Source organism: Cetorhinus maximus, chromosome 11, assembly GCF_964194155.1.
Source record: "Cetorhinus maximus chromosome 11, sCetMax3.hap1.1, whole genome shotgun sequence".
NCBI lineage: Eukaryota > Metazoa > Chordata > Chondrichthyes > Lamniformes > Cetorhinidae > Cetorhinus > Cetorhinus maximus.
The window spans coordinates 63,971,302-63,988,688 of NC_135889.1; the positions used below are offsets into that span (position 1 = coordinate 63,971,302).

Genomic DNA, 17,387 nt, shown 5'->3' on the forward strand with positions numbered 1-17,387 from the left:
ATTTTAGTTTTTGGTACTATTTTAAAGACTTTAAATTAAGTATTCGTTGTAGGTGAAATGAAACAGTACTCCAGAAAAATACGTTTGCATCACCACCTAAAGTTTATGTGAGGATTCCGCAGCCAGCCACTATAATTTTAGCGAAAGATCCGGATAAATGGCCTGCAGGAATTTCCAGGTCATTTAGGGTTTTTGTGTAAAACTGCTTCACACCGATGGAACTGTTGCAGTGTAAATGTAGCCTATCCCGGCACAAACATTTAAACGAAGCAGAGTAAGATTCCCTGTGAGGTTATTCTGCATTTATACGTTTGGTATTCCTTCGTGGATCTGCTTTATTCCGACAGAGCCTGCAGTGCAAATACATCCCAAACACAAGGTTTTTTCGAACAATAAAGCACAGAAACACCAATTATTTTAGCACCACTTTCCCAAAATGTTGGTGGGTGGAAATATTGTAACCGGAGAAGTATTTAACTTTCGTTACCCAATAGTTGGATATTTATTCTGGAATTTGCCAACTCTGTTTACAGTCAAAACAGTTTGCAGTTGACAACAATCAACCCATTGTCAAGTTCAAGATCGGCATATTCGGTTACGATTTGCTGATTTACATGTATGTGCTTGTTTTTTAAGGGGAAGATATGTTGCATAAATTGCCATAGGGCGGGGTTAGGCAGTTTTTAAAAGCCAGGAACGGTGACCACGTGCTCAGTTTTGCTCCGGCGAACTCGAAGTTAGGAGGAAAAAAAGTCGCTAAGGAAGATGGCTTTCTCCGTCCGGAATCTCCTCATCAGCGAGCGCGTAGACGCCAGCTGCAAGAAGATTCTCGAAGAAAATGGCATTAAAGTGGTCCAGAGGGAAAGCATGACCAAGGGCGAACTCCTGGCTGAAATTAAGGTATTATTCAAAGACCTAAAATCTTATAGTTGAAGTAATCCCTGCGGGTCTTTATGATGAAGTTTCTCCAAGGTGTTTGTGTGTGTAAGCGATGCGATTTTATTTGCGGTGGCCGGGGGGAGGAGAGGATAGACTTCACTTTGTGTTGCTAAATTAATCCAAAGACAGAACAGTTCAGAAAAAACATTTTCTTCATCCTCCATTTGTGGGCGCAACCGTCAGACCTGGGGTCGGATGTGGGAGCAGCCAGCATGTCGAATCATTGGCACCGCGTACCAAGACTTGGTTTTGAGATACATTTATTGTGTTTATCTGTATCTTGTGGCTGTACCTGATGGCGCGGCTCCGTCTCCACCATCACACTCTTTTCTGATGCAACAGCGCCCAGAGGTTTCTGAGCACAAGCCGACAGAGTGCAGTCGGATGGCGTCCGTCCAACCATATCGATCGATCGATGTATACATAAACTTACTACAATGTGCATTACTTTAAAATAAATCATTGCGAATTAAAGCTAAATTCAACCTCCTCCCCAAGATTGCTGCCGGTAATTTTGACAGGGCTTTATCGCTGAGGGCTCTAACATGAACAGTCGAGGTTTTGAAAGTCTTTGAGCTTAATCATTCTTGTCTATGAGTGGAATCCAAATCAAAGCGCAGTGAACCGAAACATTTGTAGCCTATGTTTCAAACTTCTAGAATTATAATTGCAAGTTGATTTAGTATAGAATTTCTAACCCCCTCCCCCCCCCTATCTTTTTGCAGTGAAGATTACATCTCTGAAGTCTGTTTGCATGCATTTCTCATTTTGAATTTCCAAGAAAATGGAGACCGATCGCAACGCCCTATAATTTACAGTACTGTCAATCTCGCGAAGAAATATGCCTTCCTTCTTTCATGTTTCATTCCTTGATCTTTATATACACTCTCATTCGCTATTCATTTTTCTAATGCGATTTTATCATTGCCTACGCTATTCCTCGGTAAGGTGAGTTGATGAATTATGCCCAGAATATTGCTCATGTTTTCATGACTGTTAGATTCGAAAAACGTCGACTTGCTTTTCCCTTCCGCCGGAAAGTACACAAGTTCTCCCCTCCCTGGCAGAAGCAGTTGAAAAATCAACCTCCTGTGTCTCATTTTTCTTCCCTGTTTTTCTTTTTTTATTTCCTTTTAGTTTCCACGTGTTTTTTCTTTCCAATCTCATTTGACTTCTGGTTTTCCCTGCCAATGAATAAGCATGGTGTTGCAAGGTCATAAGCACTTCATAAATAAAAGCAAAAAACTGTGGATGCTGGAAATCCAAAACAATAACAGAAATACCTGGAAAAACTCAGCAGGTCTGGCAGCATCGGCGGAGAAGAGCACAGTTGACGTTTCGAGTCCTCATGACCCTTCAACAGAACTAAGTAAAAATAGGAAAGGGGTGAAATATAGAGGGGGGGTTTGTTAGGATAAGCAGCCAGTAATAAGTGGAGATAACCAAAAGATGTCACAGACAAAAGGACAAAGAGGTGTTGAAGGTGGTGATATTATCTAAAGGAATGTGCTAATCAGAAAGGAGGACAGACAAGGTACAGATAGCTCTAGTGGGGGTGGGGTGAAATAATACTAAAAGGGCATAAAAAGTAGAGATAAACAATGGGTGGAAATATATTTAAAAATAATGGAAATAGGTGGGAAAAGAAAAATCTATATAAATTATTGGAAAAAACAAAAAGGAGGGGGGAAGAAACGGAAAGGGGGTGGGGATGGAGGAGAGAGTTCAAGATCTAAAATTGTTGAACTCAATATTCAGTCCGGAAGGCTGTAAAGTGCCTAGTCGGAAGTTGAGGCGCTGTTCCTCCGGTTTGCGTTGAGCTTCACTGGAACAATGCAGCAAGCCAAGGACAGACATGTGGGCAAGAGAGCAGGGTGAAGTGTTGAAATGGCAAGCAACAGGGAGGTCTGGGTAATGCTTGCGGACAGACTGAAGGTGTTCTGCAAAGCGGTCACCCAGTCTGCGTTTGGTGTCTCCAATGTAGAGGAAACCGCATTGGGAGCAATGAATGCAGTAGACTAAGTTGAGGGAAGTGCAATTGAAATGCTGCTTCACTTGAAAGGAGTGTTTGGGCCCTTGGACGGTGAGGAGAGAGGAAGTGAAGGGGCAGGTGTTGCATCTTCTGCGGTTGCATGGGAAGGTGCCATGGGAGGGGGTTGAGGTGTAGGGGGTGACGGAGGAGTGGACCAGGGTGTCATGGAGGGAACGATCCCTACGGAATGCTGCCGGGGGGGTGAAGGGAAGATGTGTTTGGTGGTGGCATCATGCTGGAGTTGGCGGAAATGGCGGAGGTTGGTGGGGTGATAAGTGAAGACAAGGGGGACCCTATCATGTTTCTGGGAGGGAGGAGAAGGCGTGAAGGCGGATGCGCGGGAGATGGGCCTTACACAGTTGAGGGCCCTGTCAACTACTGTGGATGGAAAACCTTGGTTAAGGAAGAAGGAGGACCTGTCAGAGGAACTGTTTTTGAAAGTGGCATCATCAGAACAGATGCGACGGAGGCGAAGGAACTGAGAGAATGGGTTGGAGTCCTTACAGGAAGCGGGGTGTGAGGAGCTGTAGTCGAGGTAGCTGTGGGAGTCGGTAGGCTTGTAATGGATATTGGTGGACAGTCTATCACCAGAAATTGAGACAGAGAGGTCAAGGAAGGGAAGGGAAGTGTCAGAGATGGACCATGTGAAAATGATGGAGGGGTGGAGATTGGAAGCAAAAGTAATAAATTTTTCCAGGTCCCGACGAGAGCATGAAGCAGCGCTGAAGTAATCATCGATGTACTGGAGAAAAAATTGTGGGAGGGGGCCGGAGTAGGACTGGAACAAGGAATGTTCCACATACCCCATAAAGAGACAGGCATAGCTGGGGCCCATGCGGGTACCCATAGCCACACATTTTATTTGGAGGAAGTGAGAGGAGTTAAAGGAGAAATTGTTCAGTGTGAGAACAAGTTCAGCCAGACGGAGGAGAGTAGTGGTGGATGGGGATTGTTCGGGCCTCTGTTCGAGGAAGAAGCGGAGAGCCCTCAGACCATCCCAGTGGGGGATTGAGGTGTAGAGGGATTGGACGTTCATGGTGAAGAGGAGGCGGTTGGGGCCAGGGAACTGGAAATTGTTGATGTGACGTAAGGTGTCAGAGGAATCACGGATGTAGGTGGGAAGGGACTGGACAAAGGGAGAGAGAAGAGAGTCAAGATAGCGAGAAATGAGTTCCGTGGGGCAAGAACAGGCTGACACGATTGGTCTGCCGGGACAGTCCTGTTTGTGGATTTTGGGTAGGAGGTAGAAGCGGGCCGTCCGAGGTTGGGCGACTATCAGGTTGGAAGCTGTGGAAGGAAGATCTCCAGAGGAGATGAGGTCACTGACAGTCCTGGAAACAATGGCTTGATGTTCAGTGGTGGGGTCATGGTCCAGGGGGAGGTAGGAGGAAGTGTCTGCGAGTTGATGCTCAGCCTCCACGAGGTAGAGGTCAGTGTGCCAGACAACAACAGCACCACCCTTGTCACCGGGTTTGATTACAATGTTAGGGTTGGGCCTGAGAGAACGGAATGCAGTAAGTTCAGAGAGAGACAGGTTAGAATGGGTGAGAGGAGCAGAGAAATTGAGACGACTAATGTCACGCCGACAGTTCTCAATGAAAAGATCAAGAGAAGGTAAGAATCCAGAGGGAGGGGTCCAGGTGGAGGGAGAATATTGGAGGTGGGTAAAGGGATCCGTTGAATAGGGAGAGGACTCCTGCCCAAAGAAATGAACACGGAGACGAAGGCGGTGGAAGAAGAGTTCAGCATCATGCCGAGCCCGAAATTCATTGAGATGAGGGCGTAAGGGTATGAAACTAAGTCCTTTGCTGAGCATTGAACGTTCAGCGTCGGAGAGGGGAAGGTCAGGGGGTATAGTGAATACGCGGCCGGGGCTGGGATTGGAAGACGGGATGGGGACAGAGGGACAGGCAGGGGTGGAGGGTCCTGGATGGGTGTTGGTGTCGATGAGTTGTTGGAGCTTGCATTCCTTAGCACATGAGAGAAAGAGAAAAAGTTTCTTGTTGAGGCGTCGGATGAGACGAAGAATAAAATGAAACTGGGGGCACGCGCAGCTTTGAAAAAGGGTGCGGCGGTGCTGCTGGAGGGAGAGGTCGAGTGTGTTCATATGGCGGTGCATGGCACTGAGTGTGGATCTCAGAATGCGACGGGAACAGCAGTCCGAGGAACGTTGTATGTCCCGGAGATACTTGTAATCCTGGGTGGGATCAAAACATGAGGGATGGAATTTCAGTTGAAATCCACGTTGGGTAAGTAGGAGACGGAGACAGTCACTGAGAAAGGAAATATGGCTGTGAAAGCGGGTTTTAGTAAACACCTTGTCAAACACCAGGAGAGAAATGGAAAGCAATGAAGGTGAACGAGGCAAAAGAGAGATACGAAAATCCTGACGGAGAGTAGAACAAAACTTCTTCAAGGTAGGCATTTCTTGAAGAGAAGTGGCAGTCAATAAGCACTTCATGGTGCCTCAACATTTAATTATCACTTGAATATATGAACAATGACTGGGAACAGCTGCTTAACATCACCAAACTTTAATCTTGCATTTGCTGTTTTGAAGTGAGTCCAACTGTTTAAATGATAGTCTAATTTATTATAGAATATCTGGAAAAGTAAAACTGCATTAGAAGCAGTTCGGAGAAGATTTGCTCGACTGATACCTGGGGTGGGGGTGGGGGGTGGTGCTGAATTATCTTATAAAGAAAGGTTGAACAGGTTGCGCCTGTATCCTTTGGAGTTTAGAAGATTGAGAGGTGATCTTATTGAAACATGTAAGATCCTGAGGGGACTTGACAGGGTAGATGCTGAAAGGATGTTTCCCCTTGTGGGAGAGACTGGAACTAGGGGACACATTTTAAAAGGGGTCTCCCATTCAAGACAGAGATGAGAAGAAATGTTTTCTCTCTGAGGGTGGAGGCAGGATCAATAAATATTGTTAATTCTTTTGAGTCAACCAAGTAAACTAAATTAACAAAATTAGGGATAAAGTAAAAAAAACAGCCCCTTAAAGGGAAAATAAATATTTTTGAGGCAGAGATAGATAGATTCTTGACTAGCAAGGGAGTCAAAGGTTATCAGGGTAGGTGGAATGTGGAGTGAGGCCACAATCAGATCAGTCATGATCTTATTGAATGTTGGAGCAGGTTTGAGGGGCCAAATGGCCTACTCCTAATTTGTATGTTCATATGTAATAGTTTAAAATATTATAGAAATGTGAAAATTTTGCTCAGCGATGCTCTTTGGTAAATTTGCAGTAAAAATACAGATGCTGATAAGTGTTCAAATGAACTTCTGTTATTATTAGGACTATGATGGACTTATTATCCGTTCTGGAACAAAGGTTACTGCTGATGTTATAGATGCTGCAAAGAATCTGAAGATAATAGGTAGAGCTGGAACTGGAGTGGATAATGTGGACGTGGAAGCATCAACAAGGAACGGAATCATTGTGATGAAGTAGGAATAATTAAATCGAGTCTAATACTGAAAATATGCTGAGGAAGTTACAAATTTGCATAACATCTGTCTGAAAAATAACTAGTTTTGCTATAATAGATTTTTTAAAAATCATTTTGTTTATAGCATCTAATCACATCCTTATTTATGGAATATTTGAAGAATTGCTTGCATATTTATTTTACTGCTTTGCCATGTCATAACTAAAACAATTAGTTACATTTTATTGTAATTCTGCTAAACAAGATTTCTATGAATAGGAACTCACTGAAGCATATTAAATCTATCAGTCTTGTATTCTAGGTGCTACATATGAATTAGAATGGTGTTATTCTATATAACAAAGACTGATTAAAACTTTTACTGAAAAGTCACTAGGAGATTAAATTAAACAGGAGTTCCTTTTTAAAAAAAATTGCTTGTAGATCCACATGTAAGTCCTAGGAGTATTGAAAAACATTGCAACTTACTAAATACACACTAGTATTCCAGCACACATGTACTGTTGATATGTTGTAGAAAACCTCTTTTAAAATTTTTTTTTGACTTAGCTGTCACTTCGGGACCAGATGTCCAAGAACGCAGGGTTCTGTTTTCAGGTCCAAATGAACAAATTCTGGAGCCTGTTTTTCCATCATAGTATTTGATTTTGTTGTATTTTGAAATTAAATAAATACAACTGATGAAGGATTATTTGTAACAAATTGCCATTATAGAGCAATATTTCACAATACTAAAGTACTAAAACTAATGATGTAGAAACAGAGGAATGCATTTTTAATTTGTATTATTTTCTGAACAAGCTAATCCACGCTTTTCTTACATGAAAGCCTACTGCTGCAATCCTCAAAAGATTAACAACTGAATTAATATTAATCCTATTTTTTTCTTCAAAGCACACCAAATGGAAACACTATCAGTGCTGCAGAAATGACTTGTGCGATGATCATGTGCCTGGCGAGGTAAGGTTTTGTGACTAGTTGTATATTCTAACAAAATTAAATTATTGAACCAAGGCATTGATAAGTTACAAAAAATACAAATTAGAAAAATAAAATGTGTTCTTACGATTTATGTATTGAAGACCATAGACTACAAATCAGTTTATAATGTGTATGTGTGGTCTAATGATAGTATCTTTAATATTCATCTGAGTTCAGTTATCTGGAATGGTAACAGTAGTAAAGCTAGAATGGGAATGTAAAGTGTTATTTAGTTTGATTGGAATGCTAAACACAATTATACTTTTGAAATGTTAATTATATTAGTTAAAAAGTTAGTCATCGTTTCTTACTTTCATCTGATTATTTTTCTAGAAAAATGATCTCCAACTGAGGATGCAATGTTTAGATTTATATATTTTTAAAATTTGTTCATGTGATGTGGGCATTGCTGGCTAGGCTGGCATTTGTTGCCCACCCCTAATTCAGAGGGCAGTCAAGAGTCAATCACATTGCTGTGGGTCTGGAGTCACATATAGGCCAGACCAGGTAAGGATGGCAGATTTCCTTCTCTAAAGAGCATTAGTGAACCAGATGGATTTTTATGACAATTGGCAATGGTGTCATGGTCATCATCAGACTTTTTAAATTCTGGATTTTTATTGAATTCAAATTTCACTATCTGCTGTAGCGGGATTCGAACCTGGGTCCCCAGAGCATTACCCTGGGTCTCTGGAATACTAGTCCAGTGAAAATACCACTGCCACCTACCTTCTTGGAAAAAAAATGAAAATAATATTGTTTCCTTAATGGATCTCCAATGGCAACATAGGAGTAGGCCATCCGGCCCCTCGAGCCTGCTCCACCATTCAATTAGATCATGGCTGATCATCTACCTCCAGTGCCATTTTCCTGCACTGTACCCATAGCCTTTGACATCTTTTAATATCTAGAAATCTATCAATCCCTGTCTTGAACATACTGAATGAGTCAGCCTTCACAGCCCTCTGGGGTAGAGAATTCCAGAGATTCACCGCCCTCTGAATGAAGAAATTCCTCCTCGTCTCAGTCCTAAATGGCCAACTCCAGGGGATTTATGAACTTTCAGTCCCATTAATTTCTCCAGTACCAGTTTTTGACCAATACTAATTTCTTTCAGGTCCTTAATCTCACTAGTCCCTTTGTTCTCTAGTATTTCAGAGAGGTTTTTTGTCTCTTCTTTCGTGAAGATAGACACAAGATATTTGTTTAGATTTTCCTTATTTCTTTATTCCCCATTATAAATTCTCCTGTCTCTGCTTATAGTGGGCCCACATTTGTCTTTGCTAATCTTTTCCTTTCCTTGCTAGTTTACTTTCATATTCTATTCTCTCTTTCTTTATCAGTGTCTTTGTCTTCCTTTGAATTCTAAAATGCTCCTAATCTTCAGCCTTACTACTTTTTTGGCAACTTTATATGCCTCTTCCTTTGATCTAATACATTCCTTAACGTCTCTTGTTAGACATGGTTGGACCACTTTTCCTGCTAGGTTTTTGTGCCTCAAAGGAATGTAAATTGGTTGTAAACCATATATTAATTCTTTAAATGCTAGCCATTTGCTGTCTACTGTCATATCTTTCGATATAGTTTCCTAATCTACCACAGCCAACTTGACCCTCGTACCCTTGTAGTTTCCTTTGTTTAGATTTAAGACCCTCGTTTTTTCCTTTGTTTAGATTTAAGACCGTCGTTTTGGATTGAACTTCATTACTTTGAAATGTTATGTAAAATTCTACCATATTATGGCCACTCTACCCTAAAAGCTCCTTATGGGGAGACAGTTGTGTAGTAGTAATGTCACTGAACTAGTAATCCAGGAGCCCAGGCTAATGATCCACGACAGCTGGCGGAATTTTAATTCAATTAATAAATCTGGAATTAAAAAGCTAGCCTCAGTACTGGTGCCCATGAAACGATCATTGGTTGTTGTAAAAACCCATCTGGTTCATTAATGTCCTTTAGGGAAGAAAATTTGCCATCCTTACCTGGTCTGGCCTACATATGACTTTAGACCCACAGAAATGTGGTTCACTCTTAATTGTCCTCTGAATGGCCTAGCAATTGCCATTCAGTTCAAAGGTAATTGGGGATGGGCAAAAATATTTCCAATGACGCACTAATCCCCTGAAAGAATAAATTTTTAAAAACGAGATTATTAATTAGCCCCTTTCTCATTGCACAATACTAAATCTAAAATAGCCCATTCTCTTGTTGGTTCCTCAACACACTGTTGTAGAAAACTATCTCGTACACATTCTAGGAATTCATCCTCCACAGCATTAGTGCTAATTAGGTTTACCCAGTCTCTCTATAAATGGAAGTCCCCCATGATTACTATGTTACCCTTGTTACATGCACCTCTAATTTCCTGATTTACACTGTGCTCCACATTACTGTTTGGTGGCCAATAAACAACTATCATTGTTTGCTGCCCCTTGCTGTTTCTTAGCTCCACCTAAACTGATTCAACACCTTGACCTTCTGATCTAAGATCCTCGCTCAATAATGTACTGATCTCATCCTTTTGTTAACAGCACCGCACCACTTCCTTTTCCATTTTGTCTGTCCTTCCTAAATGTCAAATACCCTTAAACATAAGTCCCTAGCCTTGGACACCATGCAGCCACGACTCCATAATGGCAATTGGGTCATAATCAGTTTACTTCTATTTGTGCTGTCAATTCATCGACCTTGTCGCAAATGCCTTGTGCATTTGGAGAATCACTTTAATTCTGTCTTTTTATTATTTTCCCAACCTCTAGTCTTATCTACTGGCGCGCTCTTGTATGCTCTGTCCCTTCCTGCCACACACTGATTACCATTTCCCTTATGGCTACCTTGCTCTCTTGCCCTCTCCTGTCCCTTTCGTTTATCACCTCTTCCTCACATGATCCCTCACCCTCACTATTTAGTTTAAAGCCCCCTCTACCACCCTAGTTATGACTTGTCAGGACACTAGTCCCAGGACGGTTCAGGTGAAGACTGTCCCAACGGTACAGCTCCCACTTTCCCCAGTACTGGTGCCAGTGCCCCAGGTATCAATACCCATTTCTCCTGTCTTTGAGACACCTGTCTTTGAGCTACACATTTAACTCTGATCTTATTTAACTTACACCAATTTGCTCGTGGCTCAGGTAATAATCCTTATTACCTTCGAAGTTCTGCTTTTTAATTTAGCCCCTAACTGCTCGATCTCCCTATGCAGAACCTCTTTCCCAGTCCTACCAATGTCGTCATTACCCACGTAGACCACAATAAGTGGATCCTCCCCGCTCCCACTGTAAGTTCCTCTCCAGCCCAGAGCAGATGTCCTGAACCCAGGCACTAGGCAGGCAACACAAGTCTTTTGGACTCTCGTTATCAGCTGCAGAAAACTATGTCTATACCCTGACTATACTCTCCTCTACTACCACGGCATTCCTATTAAACCCCCCATTCAAATGACCTCCTGTACCACAGTGCCATGGTCAGTTCACACATCCATCCTGCAGCCCCTGCTTTTATCTGTACAGGCTGGATGAATCTCGAACTTGTTGGACAATTGCAAAGGCTGAGGCTCTTCCAATTCTACCTTCTCAATCCACTTACCTGCCTTGCTCGCAGCCACATCCACTTGTCCCTGACCGTGGTCCAAATCAGGTGGCCCTATCCTAAGGGGTGTGACCACCTCCTTGAACAAAGTGTCCAAGAAATGTTCTCCTTCCCTGATGCATCACAGTGTCTGTAGCTTGGCCTCCAGCTCAATGACTCTGAGCCAAAGTTCCTCGAGCTGCAGACATTTACTGCAGATGTTTGCCTTGGATCACACAGATGTTCACGAGCTCCCACATTCTGCAGCCGCCATACATCACCTGCCCTGCCATTTTTATAGTGTTTAATAATTAAATAATTATTTTTACTGATTAAATTTACTTAATGTCTTAAGTCCTGCCTGTGCTTATATTATTATTTCAGTAAATATTCTATTTACTCAGATTGAAATTCCCCAGTTAAGGTAAATAAGAAATACTCACCAGCCAATCTAATAAACTTTACTACTAATAGTAGACCTTCTACTGCTAATAAAACCTTACAATTACTAAAATTACCTGAGTTTTGAAAGGTAAATGAGAAAAGTGCCCAACCAATGAACTACCAGTTTTCCTCTGACATCCTATTTGATTTTCCCAAACATGACCGGTCCTTTCTGGAGTCATGGACTGAGCCAGCTCTTTTATGAAGTCTCCTGGCTCCTTATACTTAAGTAAACCGTACCTCCTCCCTCATTGTACTGAATTCCCTCACTCACCAAATGTTCAAGCTCACACTCAATGTCCACCTGCACTCAGTAACGAGCTGCTGTCTTTGTGTTTGCTTAGTTTGTGCTTTTAGAAGGTCATCTGTACTTATACTAGCTGAAATTCTACAGAGATGAGTCAGCACTGCTGGCTAGAGAAATCATTTCAAACTGGCTACCTAATTAACTGACTGTAGCTCTCTCTCCAATAGGGAGCTTGTTTATCCCTGACTAAGACTGAAAGAAACTTAACTGCAATTTACTGTTACAGTTAAGTGCTAAATGCAAACCTGCCTAGATTTTGATATTTTAAACTTCAAACTTATTGTTTTAAACTTATTGTCCCCCTAAAATTCCCTCATTCACCCAATTGGGCAGAATTTTATGTTCCCCCACCAGTGGTTTTGTAGGCAGGGGGTGGCTGTCAAATTCTTAAGATGGCCTTCCCACTGACTCTCGCCTGCCCCAACCTCTCTGCAATTTTGTGGTGGTACAGGTAAGGCCAGGGCTACCCTCCTGCGCCCTGTCCTTGCCCTGATTGAGGTCCTTAACTGACCAATTAATGACCACTTTAGGACCATTTCCCACCCAACCTAATTTTTTAGGGGCAGGTGGGGATTCCTGGAAAGTGACCCTGCTCAGGCCACAGTCAGGAAGGGTACGGGGGGTGCCTGCATCAACTGCTTCCCCTTTTAACATCACCCCCCCCCCAACCAAAAAAAAAGGTCGGCCCACTGCACGTACTTTCTCCTCCCCTCCAGCCACTCCACTAACACCCCTACTCCACTCTGGCGTCGTCCCCCTCCCCCCCCCCCAGCCACTGCACCCCCAGGCCTTATCTCCCATCCCTGCTCTGAGACCCCTAAACCTGTCTGCTCTGGACTGCCGGGACTTGGACTTTGGGGACTATTTGCAGGTTGGCTGCAGTAGCTCTCTGAGGCAAGACTTCTTCCTGAGTTTGGGGTGGAAATTGTGCCTCCAGTCAATGTTCCTTGGAGCATGAAATGGCTGCAGGGCAGCCAGTATCGGCGGTGATTTGTTTGTCACCATCTCCTTGACAGTAAGGGAGACTCCAACATCTGAAAAATCCTGGCCTCTGTCTGGCTGCACTCATTGATGAGCTGCTGTCTTTGTGCTTGCTTACCTTGCATCAAACTGTTGGCTGCTGAAGAAGGCATCTACTCCACAGTCTCTGTCTTTGCTGCAAAGCAGCCAGCTATAGTGAATCATATAGGCTGACATGAGTCAAGCACGAATTGTTTTCCTTTTTTCTGAACAATGAAAGATCTGTCGCTTGGTGATATAGGACTTGAATATTGCTTGAAAAGAGAGACATCATGTCGAAGCTTTTCATCTTGCACTTATCAGGACAAATGCAGAAATGCCAAATTTCAAACAATCACAACAATTTATACCACGGGAAATGGGGTGCTGATTGGTTGGCAAGTCAACTCTGAGACATTAACACGAAGAAAGCAATGGGGAATTATAGGCTCCCCATGCTTCCGGATAATTCAAAAAAGGTACAAGGTTTGAACATATTCCTTTTGTTTGCAGAGAATGGGTTCCTGCAGATGAACGTATGTCACTTCTAGCAAGCGTATATGAGCCACATCATGAGCTTCACTGATTATCTTAAGTTGGTTGTTAGTGTAGCTATTAGCACACTTAGGATTGTTCAGCAAGTGCTGCCCAATGGCAGAATCACATCTAACATGTTTTGTCTGGGTTTTATAAGTGTGGGCTGGTTGTGTACAGTCAGTACTCTGCCTATTAGAACAGCCAAGGGAACACCTTGTTTGATTCGATCAGTCAATGGGGACGTACAGCCTATGTAACTGGCATCAATCAGTCACTTGCCAAAGTTTGTGAAGCCTGTAGTTCCCATTTGCTTTGGGCAAGGCATTGCCATGGAGATTCAGAGTTGACTTGCCAGCAAACCAACATCTGGTTTCTCCTGTTGTATAAGTTATGAGTATTTGAAATTTGGCATCCCTGCATTTGTCCTGATGAGTGCAAGATGAAAAGCTTCAGCAACATGTCTCTCTTTTCAGGAATGAAAGATCTATTCCTGTAGTTATCTGAGCTCAAAATCTCCCATGATAAGGTAGTTGAAATTAAAACTTTTAATTGTTGGTTCAAATTTTATATCAGGAACTTAGTATGCAAGTGGTAAAATGCATTCTGCACCACCCCTCCCCTGCTGTGCTGTTATGCTTTCAAAAATTTAGAAATAATTTTTAATTGAACTTTGAAAGATATACATATATGGTTTGTACTTTGGTCACATTTGTCTAGTTTTAGTTGACCCTATTGAGCTGGATACCCAAATATTCTTGGCAGGCAGACTGAGGTAATTACTATGGTAATGATGTTGGATAGGTTTTATATGGACTGTTTTTCTTTGTAGAATTTGGGTTAGGGTATGAAGTGTCATGCTATTTCTCAGTCCACCGTCAGAACAGTCCAACCTCTTTGTTATTTGGGGGTGGGGAGAGGAAAGGATGAGGGTAAGGTCCAATTCTCCTGCAGTTCCAAATGAATTCAAATATTAGCTTTTCAAATCAATATTTATTCCACAGTTTTATCCATGTTTATTGAGAGCGATAATAGATGTGCTACAGAAGGGAATATATCTTCTCTTTGACAGTTGTGAGAATTGTTCTAATGAGAGCTGCTAGAACCTGATAGATGGTAGTTCACACAGACACAAGAGGGGGACTAAAAGTTCACTTTTCATGTTCTTAACATCAGTTTTTAGTAGGGTCAATGCAGAACATATGAACAGGAGTGGGGCCTGAAGCCCAATTTGTGATTTAATGAGATCATGTCTGATCTTTATCCCTGCTCAATCTAGCCACCTTGGCTCCATATTTCTTAATACCTTTAGCTAATTAGGTTCCTTGAAATGCAAGTTATATTCACCTTTTCCTCTATTATGAAGACAGACGCACAGTAATTATTCAACAAGTCTGTCATTTCTTTATTTTCATTTGCAATATTACCTGCATGTGTTTTTAAAAGACTGCCCTTTTCCTTCTAAGATAATTAGAAAAACTGTGTTAATCTTTATAAGTTCTTACAAGTTTAATTTTCTATTTGCTTTTGCAGTTAGTATATTTTTTGTCTCTGTTCTTTATATCTTTCCCAATCCTCTGTATCTATACTATTCTTTGCACGTTTGTTTGCTCTTTTCTTTAGTTTTATCTCTCACCATTCTTGTTAACCAAGGCTGCTTTATTTCGTTTAAGGTATTGTCCCTGAATGGATATATTATGGTCCTGTATTAAGCTAAATTCTTTTTTGAACACTTCCCACTGTCACCTGCAGTTGTCAGTCTCTTTCATCCTGTCAAAAGTAAGTCTTAATCTGGAAACTTGGGCCAGGATTTTACATGGGTCGGGCGGGCTTGGCGGGAGCGGGCGGGGGTGGTCGCAGAACCGACTGCCGCCCACGACCTGCTCCGCACCGCGATTTCATGGGGGTGGGAAAATTGAGGCCCGCCCAGCGTGGATCGCAAGCGGTAGCGCTCAGTGCTGCCTGTGCGGATGGGAGGAGGAGGGAGAGCCGCACTCGTGGGAAAGAGCGCCTTAATCTCCCTGAGGCACGGAGCTGCCTCAGGGAGATTGAAGCGCTTTTTAAAAAAATTAAAGACATTAAAAATTTAATGAAACAAGTCCCCTCATGTGACTGTGTCACATGAAATGGGACATGTTTTTAATGTCAAAAGAAAGTTTTTATTTAATTTGTAATAGCTTTAGGAAACCTCATCCCACTTGTGGATAATATTTCCTAAAAAATCTAACGGCCGTTTGGCCTTTTCGCCTGCCCACCAACCGTTGGGTTGGATGGGCAGTGTAAATTTGAAGCTGATTAGTTTGTTAATGGCTTTAATAGGCTTTTAAATTATTGGCGTGCGTGCAGCTGGCTCTGGTGCACACCCACCAAACGAAATATCGTGAGATAGCACGATGACGTCGGGATGCATGCCCGACGTCATTGCGCGTCATATTACGTTCTGGCGTGTCGGGTGCACGCCAAATATAAAATTCTGCCCTTGATAAATGTTGTATTTTCTCCTTTTCAAACCTAACATTGAATCTGATCATATTATTATCATTGTTGAATAAATTTTTCCCTCATTGCTGAAAAAAGAGAAATACTTTCGAAGCTTTTTTACCTTGCACTCATCAGGACAGATGCAAGAATGCCAAATTTCAAAGGCAGAAACAATTTGCATCAGAAAAGGTGCTGATTGGTGTTCAAGTCAACTCTGATGGAATATATCAAGGCATTGCGCCTTTTTTTTGAATGAAACAAAAGCATGGGGTCATTTCCCTGTGCATTCTCCATGACAATGCCTCGCCCAATCAGAGTTAACTTGCCCACCAACCAGCTTCCTTTTCTCATGCAATTTAAATTGTTGCTCCCTTTGAAATGTTGCAGTCTTACGTCTGTCCTGATGAATGCAAGACAAAAAGCTTCGACAGCGTGTCTTTTTTTTTCAGCAATACTCATTACTAATTATTAAATCCAGTATGACTTGCCCTCTTGTTGGTTCTAGAGCACGCTGGTCCAGCAAACTCTTGAACACACTCAATAAATTCATTGACTTGAATTACTGTTCCAATCTACATGAAAATTAAAGCCTCACATCTTATGTTCATGGCAGTATCTTTGTCCTTCTGGCATAGCAACTTTCACAAGGAGTGTGAAATTTGTAGTGATTGTTCTATCTTTACTGTATGATTTTGCAAAGGGTTTTCATGCTGATTTTATGAGGACAACTTCCAAATCTCACTTCTGTCTTGATCTCTAATGTCTCTTAAGTTTCGTGTTTTTTGCTGGATAACTGTGTTCAGTTTTGTTTGCCTCAAATGCTGGGAACAAAAAAAGGTTCTGGAAGAAGGTCAGAAAAGGGCTCTTACTTTCAGGACAAGTTTAGAGAGCTGGGAGTTTTAATTCTGAGGAACAAAGATTTCAATTATATTAGATTCTATCCATGTGGAAACTACTTTATTTAAATAGGCAGTGGAGAATTAGGAACACCAGTACTAGTTATGAAAGAAAAGAGATTAGATATTAAATATTAGGAAATATTAATTTTCAGAGTGATCAACCGCGAGTGTGGATTCACTGCACCTTGCAAAGGGAACCAGACAAATGTCTGAGAGTGGAAGATATCATCATGAGTTATAGGAGATAGGTTGGTTTATAGCGTTGGCTCCAGTCACCTTGATCTCTTAGAGCTTGGTTGGTTGCCTGGGGAATTGAGGGGCATTTACCAGCATTTTTGCCTATATTAACCTAAAGATTTTCTATCCTTTTGCCTTTCCCAGAAGATTCCAGAACTGTAGGCATGGGGGTGGGATGTGTTGAATGATGTGTGTGGGTTGCATCATGCAGGGTGGCACAGGCTTGGTAAACATGTTGGTCTTATCCTGTCTGCCATTTTTGTATGTTCATACTATTTTTAAGCCTTTTTTCAACAGTGGATATCAATCCCATGCATCTTGATCCAATTCCGTTGTCATATCCTGATTTGCTGCAGACTGCAGTTTGATTTCTGTAAAGATTAACAGCAGAGTGTTTGGTTTTGCAGCTGTGATTAATTGAAATAAGATTTAAATTGTTATTGCAGGCAAATTCCACAGGGTGTTGCTTCCATGAGAGGAGGAAACTGGGAGAGAAAGAAGGTAAGGTG

The 17,387-nt window shown here is 42.0% G+C and overlaps 2 protein-coding genes across 3 annotated transcripts in view; one reads left to right on the forward strand and one right to left on the reverse strand.

The window, feature by feature from the left end:
* cfap210 (cilia and flagella associated protein 210) overlaps nt 1-1,462 on the reverse strand; it is a 109,170-nt gene extending 107,708 nt beyond the window's left edge. For both annotated transcript variants that reach the window (XM_078552121.1, XM_078552120.1), the window contains exon 1: nt 1,232-1,462. In XM_078552121.1, the coding sequence (XP_078408247.1) occupies nt 1,232-1,402 (171 nt within the window). In that variant the 5' untranslated portion in view covers nt 1,403-1,462. The remainder of the gene's footprint in view (nt 1-1,231) is intronic.
* Nucleotides 701-17,387, forward strand: part of phgdh (phosphoglycerate dehydrogenase) — a 58,900-nt gene continuing 42,213 nt past the window's right edge. Inside the window, exons 1-4 of the mRNA XM_078552122.1 lie at nt 701-900; nt 6,276-6,427; nt 7,324-7,389; nt 17,325-17,379. Coding sequence (XP_078408248.1) covers nt 766-900; nt 6,276-6,427; nt 7,324-7,389; nt 17,325-17,379 — 408 coding nt within the window. The 5' untranslated portion in view covers nt 701-765. The remainder of the gene's footprint in view (nt 901-6,275; nt 6,428-7,323; nt 7,390-17,324; nt 17,380-17,387) is intronic.